Source organism: Dendrobates tinctorius, unplaced genomic scaffold (assembly GCF_039654945.1).
Source record: "Dendrobates tinctorius isolate UK_male_01 unplaced genomic scaffold, ASM3965494v1 ptg000032l, whole genome shotgun sequence".
Taxonomy (NCBI): domain Eukaryota; kingdom Metazoa; phylum Chordata; class Amphibia; order Anura; family Dendrobatidae; genus Dendrobates; species Dendrobates tinctorius.
Window position 1 is genome coordinate 16165366 of NW_027361700.1, and position 18773 is coordinate 16184138.

At 44.7% G+C, this 18773-nt stretch overlaps 1 protein-coding gene across 2 annotated transcripts in view; it reads left to right on the plus strand.

Moving 5' to 3' along the window:
• Positions 1-18773, plus strand: part of SOCS7 (suppressor of cytokine signaling 7) — an 89166-nt gene that overhangs the window by 58346 nt on the left and 12047 nt on the right. For both annotated transcript variants that reach the window (XM_073572484.1, XM_073572486.1), the window contains 4 exons: positions 6777-6907; positions 6994-7162; positions 7466-7594; positions 7939-8074. In XM_073572484.1, the coding sequence (XP_073428585.1) occupies positions 6777-6907; positions 6994-7162; positions 7466-7594; positions 7939-8074 (565 nt within the window). The remainder of the gene's footprint in view (positions 1-6776; positions 6908-6993; positions 7163-7465; positions 7595-7938; positions 8075-18773) is intronic.

Genomic DNA, 18773 nt, shown 5'->3' on the forward strand with positions numbered 1-18773 from the left:
TTTTACTACTGATGCCGCATACGCAGCCTCAATAGTAAAAAGTTGGTCACACTCGTCAAACACTTTGTTTGACGAGTGTGACCAACCTGTCAATCACATTCCAAGCGATGCTTCAAATCGCTTGGAAAGTGCTTGAATTTCGCACGTGAAAATCGCGGGAAACACCCGAAAAAAAAGTGCAAAAATCACGGAAAAGACGCAAAAAAACCTGCACGTTTTTCCTGGGAAGAATTGCGTTTTTTTTCTGCATACGTGGGCACATAGCCAAAAGGTGTTCTGGGAAACTTGGTAGAGAGGCTCTCTACCAGACTGCTTTTATGAGGCAAATATAATAATTCTTAAGAGGGGAAAGACCCCCTAGACTGTGGATCAGATCGCTGGTAAATGTGGACTATAAGATCTTCACTAAGATCCTGGCCACTAGACTGAATTCGGTGATACTTGAAATAATACATCGAGACCATACTGGTTTTATGCCCGGGAAGAATACGTCTATTAATATTAGGAGGGTTCAGTCGGTTCAGTACAGCTCCCTGGTGCCAGATTAGTGGGCCTTGGCCTCGTTAGACGCAGGCATTTGACTCCCTTGAGTGGTCCTTCTTATCCGCATGTTTACAAAAATATGGTTTTGGTTCTAAATTTCGGAAGTGGATTGGTGCAATGTATATGAAACCAAAAGCCCGAATAATAATAACTCTATATCCGAATCATTCTCTTTGGCAAGGGGAACACGTCAGGGGTGTCCCCTCTCCCCAGCCCTCTTTGCTCTCGCGATCGAAGCACTGGCGATACGTATAAGATCCACTCCGGTCATTAAGGGTATAGATATAGCAGGCCGTTTGGACGCCATTGGCTTATATGCTGACGACATGGTGATATTCCTGGATAACACAGAAGAAACATTACCACATGTTACTGCCACAATAGGCAAATTTAGTAATTATTCAGGATTATTTATAAACTGGGCTAAATCCGCTTTCATGCCTCTCTTCCACGGTCCAATAGATCACCTTGAAACGTTATCTCTACTGCCTGTTGTAACTAATTTTAACCCCTTCATGACCGGAGCTTTTTTTGTTTTTCGCTCCCCTTCTTTCCAGAGCCATAACTTATTAAATTTTCCGTCAATATGGCCATATGAGGGCTTATTTTTTTTGTGGGACGAGTTGTGCTTTTGAACGACATCATTGGTTTTAGCATGACGTGTACTTGAAAATGAGAAAAAATTCTAAGTGCGGTGAAATTGCAAAAAAAAGTGCAATTCCACACTTGTTTTTTGTTTGGCTTATTTGCTAGGTTCACTAAATGCTAAAACTGACCTGCCATTATGATTATCCAGGTCATTACAAGTTCACAAACACCAAACATGTCTAGGTTCTCTTTTATCTAAGTGGTGAAAAAAAATTCCAAAGTTTTTTTTTAAAAAATGTGTAATTTTCCGACGTAATTTTCTGACATTTTTCGTGATCTGGGGTTGGGTGAGGGCTTATTTTTTGCGTGCCGGGCTGACGTTTTTAATGATACCACTTTTGTGCAAATATGTTCTTTTGCTCGCCCGTTATTGCATTTTCATGCAATGTCGCGGCGACCATTCAAGATGAGGATTGGGAAGATATTCTTGAATCTCCAACCGAGGTGTCTCCGTATGCTAATCAACTATATATAGTACACCAGTCTTATCTGACTCCGTTGCGATTTATTTAGCATGGGGTGGTCTCAATCTTCAGAATGCTCAAGATGTCATACAATTGATGCGGATTTTATACATATGGTGTGGGGGTGCCTAATTATCCTGTCCTTCTGGAAAGAGGTAACTTCGTTGTTGACCTCCCTTATATGCACTCCTGTTCCTCTTAACCCGTTTGTGTGTCTGTTTGGTGTGCTAGAGGAAGAGATATTGGGGTTAAAATTTTCCTACGTGAGACACTCTTCTTAGCTAGGAAAATCTTGGCCTTGCGTTGGATGGGTAATGCACATCCATCTCTTAGAGCTTGGGTTGAGTTGGTGAATTCAGTTATACCTTACGAGCGCACATGTATCAAAATAGGGGTTGCCTGGGAAAGTTTAATAAGATTTGGTACGTGTGGGTACTTCTTGCCTTACTATATCACCATGTAGACAATAGTTTGATACCATCATAATAGCTGTATTGAAGAATATATTGATTCACACTTTAGGCTGAGTTCACACGTGTCGTTTTTTTCGCGTTTCCGCGGCGGTTTTAACCGCGTGATTTTGCCGCGAAAACGTGAAAAATAAGCATCCCATGCATTCCTATGGGATTCCGCAATGCTGTGCTAATGACCTACTCAAAAAATGAATACACCAAACGGAGTCCAAAACATTAAGACTCAAATATATTTATTACATAATTACCAATGAGTATACAGAACCAGACATAGTAACATACCATAATTACAACAAAATACATATAAAAAATGGAGTGTCCTTGAAAAAGCCACGGTAGGCGAAACGTACGTTGGAGGGAGCCTGGACACATTGAGCCACACATTACGGGTATATATGATTTGGATTTATATATAATTTTTGTAATTTTTTATAATTTTTGTAATTTTTATGCACTTTATTAGGAGCTGTTTTTTCAGCCCATATATATTATGCACTTTACTCTTATTATCCTCATCATCATTTCTGTATGATTATTTATTTATAGTGCTCACTTTGTCCTTTTCATATGCATTTTTTATATGTATTTTGTTGTAATTATGGTATGTTACTATGTCTGGTTCTGTATACTCATTGGTAATTATGTAATAAATTTATTTGAGTCTTAATGTTTTGGACTCCGTTTGGTGTATTCATTTTTGAGTAGGTCATTGTATTTATAATGAATATCCATTTATGACTTATTTGGTGAATTTTTTTCATTCAGTTGGTTTAATGCTGTGCTAATGCTGCGGTTTTTACCGCGGCGGAATCGCTTTGCGGTAAAAAACCGCAGCATGCTCATTAATCGCGGCGATCCCGCACCCATAGGAATGCATTATTCCGCATACTTTCCGCATGTGGCTGTGCACACCATGCGAAAAGTAAGCAGAACAATTGCGGATGGTACCCACGGTCTGGAGGAGAGGAGACTGTCCTCCGGGCTTTGGGTACCATATCCCTGTAAAAAATAGAATTTAAAATAAAAAATATTGTTATTCTCACCTTCCGACATCCCGCGCAGCCTTCCCGCCTCTCTCCACGCTCCCGTTCTCAGTAATCCTTTGCGAAAATGCCCGCGATGACGTCCGTTCTCGCGGGATCGCGAAGTCTCGCGGTCATTCGCGCGACGTCATCGCAAATTACCGCGAGACGTCGCGAGAGCGTGGAGAAGGCGGGAAGGCTGCGCGGGACATCGGAAGGTAAGAATTAACACCATTTTTTTTTTTTACATTTTATCTTTTACTACTGATGCTGCATAGGTGGCCTCAGTAGTAAAAAGTTGGTCACACTTGTCAAACACTATGTTTGACGAGTGTGACCAACCTGTCAATCAGTTCTCCAAGCGATGCTACAGATCACTTGGAAAACGCTAGCATTTTGCAAGCTAATTACGCTTGCAAAATGCTAGTTTTTCCGCGGGAATTTAAAATGCTATTTTCCTGCGGAACGGAAATCCGGAACTCTCGTACGTGTAAACTTAGCATTATAGTTTCACAATGTCATTATCATTGTGAAGGTTGTTTTTGGAGGCAGGATAGTAGTAGTTTTAGTTTTATGATTGATATGTTGAATGTTATGTATCACTTAGAGCTATGCATATCCAAACATATAGAATAATGAACAATGAACCCTTTTTTTTTCCTTTTTAATTACCCCTTAATAGTCCATAGGCCTCGCAAGGGAGTGAGGATCTGTGGGATTGAAGTCTGTACAAATAGCTCATTATGCAAGCTTGTTGTTTTACCATAATGAACATGTATATATTACATTGGTTATGTACCAAATATGTTTGTTTGCTGTTTAATAAACAAATTAAAAAAAAAAAAAATTTAAGTGGAAAATAACAGCATGGTGTAAACTCCAACTGTCTGTGGTGGGCAGGTTAAATCAAGATGTTGATGTCTCAGATTTTATAGATTCTACGTAGTGTGAGCCAAATGGGAGCATTATCTAGATTCCATAAGATAAGTACGCTTTTCAGAGATTTGATTTGGCATAAAGGGCAGTCCAGAATTAAGGCCCTTTTACATTTACCGATGCACCAGCGATCCGACCCGGTCAGGATCGCTGGTGCATCACTAAATGATCGCTAGTGAACTTTCACACAGAAAGATCTCACAGCGATGCAGCAGCGACGCAGCGCACGATACTCACCTTTCACACACAGCGATCCTGACGTCCTCCCGCCCGCGTCCAGCGTCACTCGTCTCACACAGCAGGAAGCAGACGACGAGAAATGGAGCCGCCCGATCTCGCGCGATCAGCGATAACCAGCGGGGGAGCCGGTCGGAGGTAAGTATCACACACATAGCGATATCTCTATAACGTCACAAAATCAGTGACGTTTTAGCGATATTGCTAGCGATATTGCTATGTGTAAAACCCCCTTAAGATTAGAAACTTTTCAGAGACCAAAAGACGACGGTGGCCTGGTACTGCCCAATACATGGTTATATTTTCTGGCGGCTCAATGCCAGCAAGTGAAGGGATGGAAAGAAAGTGATACGGGGCAGTTCAGTCTGTAAAATTATTCAAAACACTGTGGGACAGGGGCGCCTTGTGGAAAGTTTACAGGCAGGCATGTTTGGGGGTCTCTCAGTATACCCTACATTGGACTTCATTTCCAAGGGTTTGGCTTAAAATCAAACTGAATTTGCCAAACTAACAGTTCGGGAACTGGAAGAGTATGGGTATACAGTACGTTCACTAGGAGGTTGGCAATGAGGGGCTTGAATCCTTTGACTGTCTGCAAAAAGAGTTCCATCTACCTGATAATTGCTTCTTTCAATACTTTCAACTAGATGTAAATACTTATGTCCCCCCCAAAAAAAATTGAGAAAAGTATTCAAGCAGTGATACCTTTATTGGCTAACCAGAGAAATTTTATTTGCAAGCAAGCTTTCAGAGCTCAAAAGGCCCCTTCATCAGGCTGGTTTACAAGTGAATTACTGAGAAGAGATGGTAACATTTAAATAGAAATTACAACAGGACATGAGGTGATACAGGCCAAGGAAATTAAATTAAGGTTTTTGTTACACATGTAAATGAGGTGGCAGTGTTCTATTAGAGATCTGAAGACCTTCTTGTGGAGGTTTGAACTGTGTCCATCTAATGAGTCATGAATCCAGGTGTCAAATTCAGTCCTGTTAGAGAATGAAACATTTATAAATTTATACTCCCAAATTTTCCTTTCTATGTCACTATTAAAATGACCTTTCAATATTAGGACTTTTAGATCTGCCAAGCTGTGTCCAGGTCTAGAGAAGTGTATTCCTACAGGTGTGTCCAGCTCATTTTTTATCATGTCTATGCAGATTCATCCTTGTTTGTAGTTTTTGCTTCGTTTCTCCTATGTATGTCCCTGCATTGTACCTTGTACATTGTATCATGTACACGACCTTGGAGGATGTACATGAAAAATAGTCCATGATCTTAGTCTTGATTTGTGTTGGGTATGGGGACTTTATCTGTTGGTGATATGTGGGTGCAGGTCTTGCATTTCTTAATGTTACAGGGGACTGTGCCTGTCTTTGATGGTGATGCGAGGGCACTTCTGACAAGGATATTCCTTAGGTTGGGAGGCTGTTTGTATGAGAGCAGTGGCAGTTCTGGGAATATTGCTTTCAGTCTGTGATCTCTGTGGAATAATACTTTCAACTGAAACACTCCTATTGAGCCCAATGTAAAGTGAAGGATGTTAAAACTCATAGAGATGTAGTATTCAACACTATTTGCTCAGAGGGAGTCACGAAGGGGGTAATATCCAGCGTCTATAATGACCTTCTCTTTGTCCTCCTTAAGAAATTCCCTCTGTTGGTTAGACAGAAATGGGAGAAAGAGATTGGTGCTATCACAGATGAGTGGACTTCGGTGCTGGAATACATACCCAATCTTTCACTTAGTGAACCCAAACGACTCTCACAGCTCTGTCATTCACAGAGTATACAGATCACCTGAAAGTGGTCGGACGGACCAAAAATGCAACATGCAAAAACGCATACGAACGCGTGCAAACGCTAGACCATGCACCCCCATGTTAAAGATAGGGGCGCGGGACGCATGCGCATGAACGTGCACGAAGCGCAGCGATAAACGCTAGTGTGAAACCAGCCTCAAAAATGATTCTGGATTCCCGAGGTGCGCCCAACAGGAAGCAGGAATATTGCACGTTTTATGGTCTTTCCCGCGACTGCACTCACGCTGGGGAGCAGTTTGGAGCCATATAGAATCAGCCTATGGGTGCGTGGTGACTAGTAATCTCTCACCTGCATACTGGGATATGTAGAGGAACTGTGTACTGGTGAGACTGGGGAAACTTGCCATAGCTCTATTACTATACATGGCTAGAAAACTGAATGCTAAAAACTGGATGGTATGGTATTCTGAATTACAAATGTTAGGGGGGATGCAGATCTGCTATGTAAAGCATGGTGGAAATGAGAAAATGAAATAATAGAAGGGTAAAATCACACACTGGGTGGATTAACAAATTAGTTGTCATTCTTAAATATGTACTTTGTGAATTGGAAGGAGTGCTGTAGGTAGTTGTACAATGTTTGGTCTGAAAGCAGCTATATGCAAATATGTCTTTTGTTACTATTTTGCAGATCCTCTGCCTCGATTGGTACCTCTTCGTCCTCCTGAGTGTGCCCCAGTTCCGCTGGTACAGCCCTTACAGTGCCCGATTCTCCGGCAGGATCCTAGTAGTTTTGCTGCAAGTTTGAGAGAACTGGAAAAGGTTGACTTTGGTTTATATATGTTCTGCTGATTATGTTCTCTCTTCTTTTAGGCAGTTGAATTTATTTTTCGTACCTCTTCTTACAGTGCGGTTGGTACTGGGGTCCTATGAACTGGGAGGATGCAGAAATGAAGCTAAAAGGGAAGCCAGATGGTTCATTTCTTGTAAGAGATAGCTCTGATCCCCGCTATATCCTGAGCCTCAGCTTTCGATCACAGGGAATCACCCACCACACACGCATGGAGCACTATCGAGGTGAGAGCCAATGGTGCCATATCTGAAGCAGCCTGACTATTGATGGTCGACACCAAACACAGATTAGTGCAGTTGTAACAATAATAATGGCGTGTGCCAACATCTGCACAGATTTTTCCCAATGTGTGTGGGTGAGGGTTTAAAATCCCCATTTTCTAGTGTTTTACTTAAATTTGTTCCAGATTTTCAATGCCAAATCCACAATTTGTCTGAACGTAGCCTTATGGTTACTTCACAATTTAATTTTCTGCAATGTAGATATGATGCTGATATATTGGACTTTGTTTTCCGCTTGCACTTTAGGCACATTCAGTCTGTGGTGCCATCCGAAGTTTGAAGATCGATGCCAGTCTGTAGTAGAGTTCATAAAACGGGCTATCATGCACTCAAAAAATGGGAAGTTCCTGTATTTCCTGCGCTCACGGGTGCCAGGTTAGTACATGGAAGTGCAGTCACTATCCTAGGTGTGTGTATGACTGCCTGATAAGTCACCACATCAGACACATTCCCCCCTTCCCTCCATGTATATCGTCTACATAGACTTGAGCAGCAGCATGGTGGCTCAGTGGTTAGCACGGTTTCTTTGCAGCTCTTAGGTTCAAATCCCACCAAATAACGAGTTTGTATGTTCTCTCTGTGTTTGCGTGGGTTTCCTCTAGGTTCTCCAGTTTCCTCCCAAACTGATATGGAATCTATATTATGAGCCCCAATGGGTCTTTACATTTTATAGGGGACTTAGTTGGTAGAATTATATTCACCCAACCTCTCTCTTTCAGGTCTTCCTCCTACGCCAGTACAACTATTATACCCTGTGTCCCGCTTCAGCAATGTGAAATCTCTGCAACATTTATGCCGCTTCCGTATTAGACAACTGGTCCGGATAGACCACATTCCTGAGCTCCCTCTACCTAAGTGAGTACTGAGGCCTTAGTCCATAGCCTGAGGCCACATCCTGTATGTTTTCTGAGATGATTGGCCATAATGTTGGGTAGTTGAAAGCCACATTAGACTGCAGCAAATTGTTGCACTTACTCACAATTTCCAATTCACACACGCTTAACGTTCAGTAAAATTGGATTGAAAAACAATTCTTTCTTAACAAAACCTTTTAGTCCACATTCCCACGTGTTGATTGTGCTACAGATTTTCCAACGTAGATTTCTCAGCGAGCTATTTGCAGTACATTATAGTTAGCAGCATTGTGGATAATATATATACTGTGTGACTGTGTGTATATGTGTGTGTGTATATGTGTGTATGTATATATATATATATATATATATATATATATATATATATATTTATTTTTTTTTTTCTTTTTTAACACAATGAGAATATTAACAATAACAACTATTAGAATCAATAAGTCTGCGCACCTACGATCAGGAATAGTAGTGTTTTGGACTTGGTGTATTTTCGATGCGTCCAAAACTGTGCATTCTGCATTGCGCAGCGGTGTTTTGGAATTATGCTGATTTACCGCCTCTAAGATTAAGCGTATATGCTACAGAAATTAACATGCTGCCTTCTCGGAAACCCGCACCACAGGTGGGTTTATGCAGCGTTACAAAGCACAGTGGGCATGGCATTTCCATAAATCCTATCCACTGTGTTTGTAATATAGAACACAGCGTTTTAAACGCAGCGAAAATACGCTACTATTACTGATCGTAAGCACGCAGCCTGAGAGTCCTCAATGTCCACTAAAGCCAGTTCAATGTCTGACTTTAGATCAATATTATGTAGTTGCATAGAAAGAATCAACAATCGAAGAACCATATACATACAACATCATACGCAACACAGTCATACCAGTCCTTATGCCAATCATCCTCACGTTATGCAGACATATGATGGAGCTAAATATACAGAAGGCTCTGCTGGAAGTCCCTTAGGGCATTGTCTGCTATTGCTAACCACTGTCCCCATGCCTCATTATATATATAGCCACATTTCTTAGTCGAATAGAGATCTTTATATAGTGGAATATAGTTGAGTAATTGCAGCCAGTGTAGCGTACTGGGGGCTTCTGTGGATTTCCATGTTAATGTAATTATCTTTCTAGCACAGAACAACAGAAATATGAAAAAAAGACTGTTTTAGGACCCATCAATAAGGTCATGTATAACACCCAGCAGGCACACTTTAGGAGACAACACCCTAGGGAATGCAAAGTGTTCAAGAAGAAACAGAAGTAGCTCCAACCAGAATGGAAGAATTTTTGGACCAAAGTGCAGAAAGGATTCCACTGCCGCTTGACAATGAAATAGGGATTTTTGTGTACTCACCGTAAAATCCTTTTCTCCGAGCCAATCATTGGGGGACACAAACCATGGGTGTTATACTGCTTGCCACTAGGTGGACACTAAGTGAACACAAAAAAAAGTTAACTCCTCCCCTGCAGTATACACCCTCTCACTGACTGGGAGTTCTCCAGTTCGGTGAAAAAGCAGTAGGAGCATTAAACAAATAACAATAGCCATAACTCTGTCAAAACCTAAGAATGCTACAGTGAGCCAATAGGCTAAACAGGGTGGGTGCTGTGTCCCCCAATGATTGGCTCGGAGAAAAGGATTTTACGGTGAGTACACAAAAATCCTTATTTCTCCTACACCTCATTGGGGGACACAAACCGTGGGACGTCCTAAAGCAGTCCCTGGGTGGGGAGCATACAACTGCTAATACCCCATGTACCACTGACTCAAATGTGTGGTACTGCCAATTGCAGGATGCGTCTGCCAAGAGCTGCATCCGCAGAGGCCTGAGAATGAATTTGGTAATATTTTGTAAAGGTATGCAGACTGGACCAAGACGCAGCCTTGCAGACATGTTCTGCCGATGCCTAGTGCTTGAGAGGGTAGAATGCGCCTTAATCCCTGCTGGGACAGGTGTGTCCCTGACACAGTAGGGTTCCTGAATAGCTAAGTGAATCCACCTGGTTAGCGTGGCTTTTGAAGCGGCTAGACCCTTCCTATGCCCCTCAGGAAGTACGAACAGGGCATCTGACTTGCGGAAGGGAGCCGTCTGTGAGATGTACCATCTCAGAGCCCTAACCACATCCATGGTGTTGAGGGCCTTCTCAATGCGATGGACTGGTGCCGGACAGAAGGAAGGCAAAAAAATGTCCTCATTGAGGTGAAGGGAAGACACGACCTTGGGCAGGAAAGACGTGGACGTCCTAAGAACTGCCTTGTCCCAATGAAAATTCAGGAACAGAGGACGGCAGAACAGGGCCGCCAATTCTGAAACTCGTCTGACATAATTGCCACTTAGACCACCTTCCAAGAGAGAATAGCTAGTGGTACGTCCTGCAGTGGTCCGAAAGGAGCCTCCTGTAATGTTCCGAGAACAAAGTTAAGGTCCCATGATTCCAATGGCCCTTTATATAGGGAGTTGCCACAGGGGAAACTCCCTGAATAAACGTCTACACCTGTAGTTTGGTGGCAATTTTGTTTTGGAATAGAGCGGACAAGGCTGAAAATTTGGCCCTTGAGCGAGCTAAGCGCGAGGCCTGACTTCAATACGGATTGTAGGAATTCCAATATGGAAGGAAGGGAAAACACCAGAGGGGATCAACCATAGTCCTTGCACCACGAGAAGAAGGTTTTCCAGGTGCGGTGATAAATACGCATGGACACGGGCTTCCTAGCACTAATCATAGTGGAGATCCCGTTGTGAGAAAAACCAGCCTGTGCTAACAACCAGGATTCAATGGCCACGCCGTCAAAGACAGGGCCCCGGAGATCTGGTGGTAAATCAGGCCCTGTGAGAGTAGAGCCATGCGATCTGGAAGTCGCCGGGGAACGTCGGCGACTAGTTGTACTAGTTCTGCGTACCATGGTCGGCGCGGCCAATCTGGCGCAACTGGGATTACTGGTACTCCATCTGCTCTGATTTTCGTGATGACCCTCGGGAGCAAGGGAAGAGGGGAAAAATGTACGGGAGCCAGAACCGGTGATACGGCAGCACTAGGGCGTCCGCTCCGATGGCACATGGATCGCGCGATTGGGCAATGAATCGAAGAACCTTGTTGTTTAGTCCTGAGGCCATGAGATCCACATCCGGAGTTCCCCAGCGATGGCAAATCTGCTGAAAAACTTCCGGATGAAGAGAATACTCTCCTGAGGCAAGGCCTTGGTGAGAAAATCCACCGCCAATTGTCTACCCCTGGATGTGGATTGCTGAGATGGGCGAATGGTTGATCTCGGCCCAGTGGAGGATGTGACTCACTTCGTGCATGGCCATCCTGCTCCAAGTATCCCCCTGACGGTTGATATATGCCACGGCCGTGGCGTTGTCGGATTGGATCCTGATGGGGTGACCTGCGAGGAGATGGTGAAAACTCAGTAGGGCTTATCGTATTGCTCGTACGTATCTCCAAGATGTTGATGGGGAGGCGTGACTCTCGAATTGACCAACGACCCTGTGCTGTGTGGTAACGAAAAAAACGCACCCCAGCCCAGAAGAATGGCGTCGGTGGTCACCACCGACCATCGTACTGGGAGAAAGGACATCCCTTGATTCAGGGAGGATTTCAGTGTCCACCACTTGATGGCTTGTCCGACCCGCAGGGACAGAAGGGACAGACGGACCAGGGAGAACGGGTTCTTGTCCCAAGTTAACAGCAACGCATGTTGTAAAGGATGGAAATGGAACTGTGCAAATGGGACCGCTTCCATCGCTGCCACCATCTTTCCGAGAACTCTCATGCTGAAACGTATGGAGTGAGAAACCGGTCGGAAAAGAGTCCGCGCTACCTGTTGTAAGGCTCGGGCCTTTTCTGGAGGGAGAATGACCAACCCGCGGGAAGTGTCTAAGAACATTCCCAAAAAGGAAATCTGCTGGGCCTGTGTTGGGGAAGACTTTTCGAAGTTTATCTTTCGACCCAGGCGAGAAATTGTATTTACTGTGATATCCACGGTTCCCTCGCAGACTGGAAGGGACGGACCTTGATCAGCAGGTCGTCCAGATCAGGCAATACCACCACGCTGCCTGGCATCCTCGGTTGCCACGGTGGCATATGCGTCATCAGAGGCGGCCTGGCTATGACGTTGATACACTGAGGTATGTGTGTATCTCTATGGTAACAGGGATTCCTAATCCCATAGCCACTATTGCGCGACCCTGCATGGTCATATGAGTCACATGATTGGCATACTTGCCTGTGATTGGTGGACATAGCGTTTTTAATCCCTTCACTTCCCCTTTCCGACCACCCCTTGAGAAAGGCATTTCACGCCGAAACGCGCGTCGGGGGGACACACACTAGGCGGGTTGCCTCTTATCCTTACCAGGTATGACTTTAACACTTTATATTCTCATTACATTTTACTATCCATTATGGATACATGTCTGGTGATGTGGACACTATGAGGCCTATTGGGGGATGTTCAATTTTGCTACGAGCAAGTATAATTACATTTATCTTTGCTGACAGGCACTACATATGTGCTTTATACTCCTTTCTTTCCCCCTCCCGCTACATGTGTGTCCTTTGGTGTTTTCTGCATGCACAAGCAGACTTGGATTTCCCATGTCACTGTGTTTTTCACATGCTCTGGTCTTATTGATTGTTTAATAAATTATATTTTGTATTATCATATCCTTTTGTGAGATTTTTGGTTGTTTGTTTTTTCCTCATATTCACTCCCCGAGCGTGAAGAATGGCCATGACTGCGTCCATGACCTTGGTCAAGACCCTGGGGGCGCTGGCGAGTCTGAGGAGCAAGGCAACGAACTGGAAGTGTTCCTCTCGAATTGCAAAACGCAGGAACAGCTGGTGGGGCGGGAAATCGGGATATGAAGGTAAGCATCTTTGATATCGATGGAACTCTCCTTTCATGGAGGCGACAACTGATCGGAGGGATTCGGAATCGTCGTACCCTTGACAAACTGATTTAACTGATGGTTTGAATATAAACCCCTGAACCATTCATCTTGAGGGACCAGAATGATGACTCCGTCCCTTTGCGGCGAATGAGCGGCCCGAAGGAAGGCTGTGACTGAATGAAAGCAGACGGCCGCCTACTTTGTCGGTGTCCGCCGGATACCGCAACAAGTCATTGAGAGACTATCTATGGGATCGGGCTACCCTAGATTCAGATGCGCTTGGCCTGGGTTTCCAAGAGCAGTTAGGTCTGTAAAAGACCTGAGAACCTCTGTCTCCACGCAGGGACCGACCTGATCCGGAAGAGAAGATTGTGGAGGACGAGCTGGAGCTGTTGCGAAAAGGTCGAAAACGAGTCTGCCGTTGATTCCGAAACGGCCGGACAGCCCTTTGTTGGGGAAGAGTCATACTCTTCCCCCCGGTAGTGTCAGAAATGAGCTGGTCCAGTTTCTCTCCAAATATGCGACCAGTTTGATAGGGCAGAGAAGTAATCAATCTTTTGGAGGTGGAAGCTGCCCGCCAGTCGCGTAGCCATAGGGCTCTTCTAATGGAGACTGCATTAGCGGCTGCCTGCCTGAGCAGTGCAATTAGTGGCATCTAAAGAGGCATCCACTACAAAATCCCCTGCGTGAATTATCTGCCTGGTGACACTGGTTGCCTCCGGAGGAAGATTGTTACCCTGGAAGACAGTAATTAAGACTTCTGCCCAAGCGGCCATTGCCTTAGCCACCCAAGTCGCCACAAAAGATGGGAAAAGTGACGATCCTGAAGCTCCAAAAACTGAGCAAGCGAGGTAGTCAGTTTGACGATTGGAGGGGTTTCTGACTGAAGAGCCCTCAGAAACGGATAGAAGCAAGTTGCGATACAGGAGGATCCACCGAGGGGGACTGTAACCAATCCTTCATTAGATCTGGAGCAAAGGGGTATTTAGCCTCGATAGGCTTTTGCTCTGTGAACCGTTTGTGGCCAGTCCCTATGTTTCTGGACAATGTCCTTAAACTCGGGATGGCTGGCAAATACCCTGCGTACACGTTTAGTCTTCTTAAAGGAGATAACCTGTTCCGGAGCGGGAATATTTTCCTCGTCCAACGTCAGAAACTTGTTGACTGACTCTATAAGAGAATCAAGCAACTCTTGGTCATTTGGGAGATTCCGAGGGACTGACGTGTCAGACTCAAATTCAGAGTCATGTTCGCTGCGAACATTAGAAGAGGGAGAGCGAGAGACAGAACTCGCCGATGCTGAAGCGCGAGCGTGACTAGGGGACGCGTCATGGGTCCGCTTTCTAGAGACCTGAGGATCCCTTGAATGAGTACGGAGCGGTAAAGAACAGTGTGCTTCTTAGTAGCCCCCTTTTTTGCTTACTTAGATTGAGACATAGTGCCCCTGAAAGGGTTACAAGCAGAGCCTGGGCTGCAGCTGCAGGGAATGTGCAGAGAAGGGGTTGAGCTTTGCTCTGAGAGTAGATGCAGCTTACCCGCAGTCCTGATGATGTGTCCCCGGGAGGAATAGCGGTGGCCCTGTAGTGTCACCAGGTGCTGTCCATCAGTGCGCGCGCCCCCGCAGCCATCACAGAGCCTGAGGTGAAAGGACATGGCCCCGAGACTAGCAGGGTGCTTCTCGTACAGAGTGAGAAGCGCCAAAGACGTGGGCGGCGGCGCTGACTGTGGACGTCGATATGTAAATTGCGGCCTAGTAGGCCGAAAAGCCGGGGACTAAATTTTTGGACCTACCTGCGGTGAGCGCCGGGTGAAGGAAAGAACGGGGGGCTGAGACGGGGCGCCGGTGTACCGCTGCTGAGACTGTCAACGCTTCTCCCAGGGACCAGGATCCGACCCCATACCTCCAAACCGGCGCTTGCGCCGGCTGCGCTGTCCAGAAACCTGCAGATCTCATCTTCCCGGGTAATGTAGCAGAGCCGAAGGAGTTCTTTAAGGGGTATACCTCAATCGATCCTCCCTATGGCTAGGGGGATGGAAAGGCCATGGGGCTGATTCAGGGCATCCAAAAGCGCTCCTAAAGTCTTCTCCCTGCACTCCGTGTGCTCCTTGCGCTTGCCCTCGTATCCGTGTGGGGAGACCGGGACTGTAAAGGAACTGTCGCCCAGAAGAATCAGGTATGCCCCAGTCGTCGCAGGAAAGGGTACGGGGAGATATACTCCGCGTTCTCGCCTGTTGTTGGTTCGGGGGAGAGCGGGCCGTTGACAGGAACTGTCGCCCCCTTCACTCCGTTAATTAAAAAATTTACAGAAAATGCAAAAATGAAAATAAAAACGGTGGAGTCTGAAGCCAGACCCAAGTGCCTGCTACAGACACTAAGCAAGAACTGGGGAATTTCCAGCCAGCGCGAGAGTGTATACTGCAGGGGAGGAGTTAACTTTTTTCTGTGTTCAGTTAGTGTCGTCCTAGTGGCAAGCAGCATAACACCCACGGTTTGTGTCCCCCAATGAGGGTAAGAGGAAAGCACAAATCATTCACACAAACCACCTCAACCTTTCATGAGTATTTTGTACTCTTGTCGAAAATTTGTGTGGTTGAAACCGTTCCTAACACTCGCCAATGAAAAATAACTCCTATCTTGTACCTCTCCCTATTCCTCCCATGTTAAGTCCAGGATATCCACCACTCATTTCACATTACCCTTATCAAAAAGACCTGACAGCAGATGACTGTACAGAAGAATATGCTTGTGAGAGGTTTAGTTAAATCAGTGGTCCCGAAGAGCCCTTCCAATTTTGAAAAGCCTAGGGCTACTGAACCTACTCCAACTCTGCACCAACTTGTATGTATAAGAACTTAGCAGATTCGGGAACCCCATATCTGGTATGCAATCCAGAAGTATATGTCAGAAATTCTCCTACAGTTCTCTTCAGTATCCCATTGACGACATGTACGTGCCTGGAAATCCCACACCTGTGCATTCTGCCTGTCGTCGCTTTTCTATACTGTGGGGAATTCACCTACTGTGCGCCGGAGATCACTGGGACTCAAAGTTAGTGACGCTTCAGTGCCATAGCAAATCTAAACTCAGACTCTGCAGAGGAGAAAATGCAGGCAGAATGCGCAGGCTCGGGATTTCTGGCTGTGCACAGGACGCCAAGAGACACTGACGAGGAGGAGGAGAAATCTTGTATAATGAAGACTGGAGGCAGTCTTATCTTCCGAGCAGCGTACGCCCCATAGCCCAGAAGATCGAAACTATAAAAGGTGATTTTTACTGAACAAGGAAGCATACAGGTATGACTAATTTCAGCTGTATACAACCCGTATGCCAATATGAATAATGCAAAATAGTGGCAGCATTGTCCACGTCAATATTTATACTCCAATACATTACCTGAGCGGCCAGGAAGTAAATTAATAATTTAAGAGCCACCAGGCCTCCATGATAGGTGACTCCCCTACCCGCCACCTCCACCCACCTTCCTTGCCAGTAGAAGGTCCAAATCAAATTTTCCAAGAGGCGAAATGTTCCTCTGGTAATCATAACCAGGGAGGAATCAAAATAAATATAACTATTTGGGCAAATAAATCATTTTAAAGAGATTTATGCGCCCAAAAAGGGTTAAAGGGAGATATTATTTGGATCAAATACTTATCAGCAACTGGTACACAAACATCTTGAGTCTGCTACTGGCTGTATGAAGCTGACAGAGGGAAAAGAACAGTTTTCTACCAAACTACAAAATAACCCAATTCATCCTCTAACCTTAGGAGGTACCATATTTTGCTGATAATAAGACTCATCGGGCCACACGATGGATCTCAAAATTTGGGGTGCAATATGGGGAAAAGAAAACTTTTAAATAAAATCGTGTATCTTATGATCCCTTTTAACTGTAGCTGTCCTGAGGGGGCGCTTCAGGAGGCTGGTGGCGGCAGAAGTGGGGCTAGGGATCTCAGAAGGTGGGTGAACAGATTTCATTTTCCTTATGATTTGCCTTTAGCGGGCTTTGGAATAATGGCTGCAGATAGCAGCTCATGTGCAGGTTTAGATATCGAGAGATAAGATAGTTAACAATAATTGACATAGCGGAAACACACACAGAGTTCCCCCTCACTGGGAACTAATTAGAGTAACTCCCTAATAATAGCATATCTTACAGAGTGAAAAAGGAGCACCCAGCTCAACGGTGAGTATAATGTATAGACATGACAAAGTCAAATTTAAGAATATACAAAAGTCTTTTTTTTTAATAAATCACAAAATACAAATTATTTACAAATAGCCACTAATAGCAAACACAAGACGAGAAGATAGGAGGGGTAGGAAACTAGGTGGGAACAGTCATAATAGGCCTCACTAAATCAGTTAAAGCACATAGCTATATGCCCTGAGCACCTCCATAATAGAGGTCAATCCCAGGTACACGGGTACAGTTAAATCAATATTTATATCACTGCCCATGGATAACAGTAAATGTCATACTTAGTGATGTCCCTAGTAACCAAGGATTAAAGTGCCACTCATAGTGCATTAATAAGATACATGCTTACTTAAGTTGGAGAGAGAAGCACCAATACACTGTGCACTCCGAAGCCCCGACGCGCGTTTCACGTGATCTTGCTTCCTTGGGGGGCCGTGTGGAGACCATACCTGTGTCCCCCTTATATAGTGCCCATATAGTCTGAATAAATGACGCCGTGTTGATATGGCGCATGAGGGGCGGATCCAATGTCGCGTGTGCGTCTCTTCCGGCAATCCAGGCTACAATGCGGGTCAAAAAACATTTCCTGTAACGTCATTGACCCGCATTGCGCCTCAAATGGATGCCTTCCGGGGACGCAAGCAGAGAAAACGCGGCGCATGCTCACCCCGTGGCAGCCATTTTAATTAAGGGAAACATTAAGGGGCAGATAACACAGACATGGTAAGTATATATTTGCATTACGAGACATAAGCATGTTCCACCAAATATATATATACAAAAAAACACAATATAAAGACATCAAAAATGGGCAAATAATAAAAAAAATAGTCCCTAAGACGAAGGATTTCCATTATCACAGGAACAAGGGATCCCGTATTCTGGATCCTCCGCATGATCTTCTTAAAAAACCCAGTAATGATGTCCATTGTCCAGCAGAAAATTGAGGATGGGGCAGAATAAAACAGAAATGGGGAAAAAGGGAAAGGAGAAATAAAAAGGGGAAAAGGAAAAACAACAAAAGATGAGAAGAGCCCCACAAGAGAACATCCCAATCAGGCTCTAGATAAAAAAGAAATAAAACGTACAGCATTAAAATGAGAGACAGACGACAATATATCCCAAAATTGTATTGTAATCACAGGAAGGGAACAAACGATAACTTCTCATTCAGACCATGTGGGGACATCGTGCCCAAAGTAACTATCCATCGACACTCAACCTGCGCCAGCGTGCGTTTAAGGTTACCCCCCGGGAACACAATGTACCCTGTCAATACCACGGACACTTAGTGCCGATGGGTCACACCCATGGCACAGCTTGAAATACCTAGGAATCTTTTTTAATTCTGCATCATCATCTGAGTTCTTAGCGACCACAATGGCCCTCACGTGTTCCCGCACCCTGATTCTGAGCTCCCGAGATGTGAGGCAAACATAAATTTAATTGCAGACGCAGACAGCGTAATGTACCACATGGGTGGTGTTGCATGAAATATACAAAGTAATCCGGTAATCCCTACTTTCGTATGCAGAAGTAAAAGATGTCACCCTATCGATATTGCAACAGACTATACA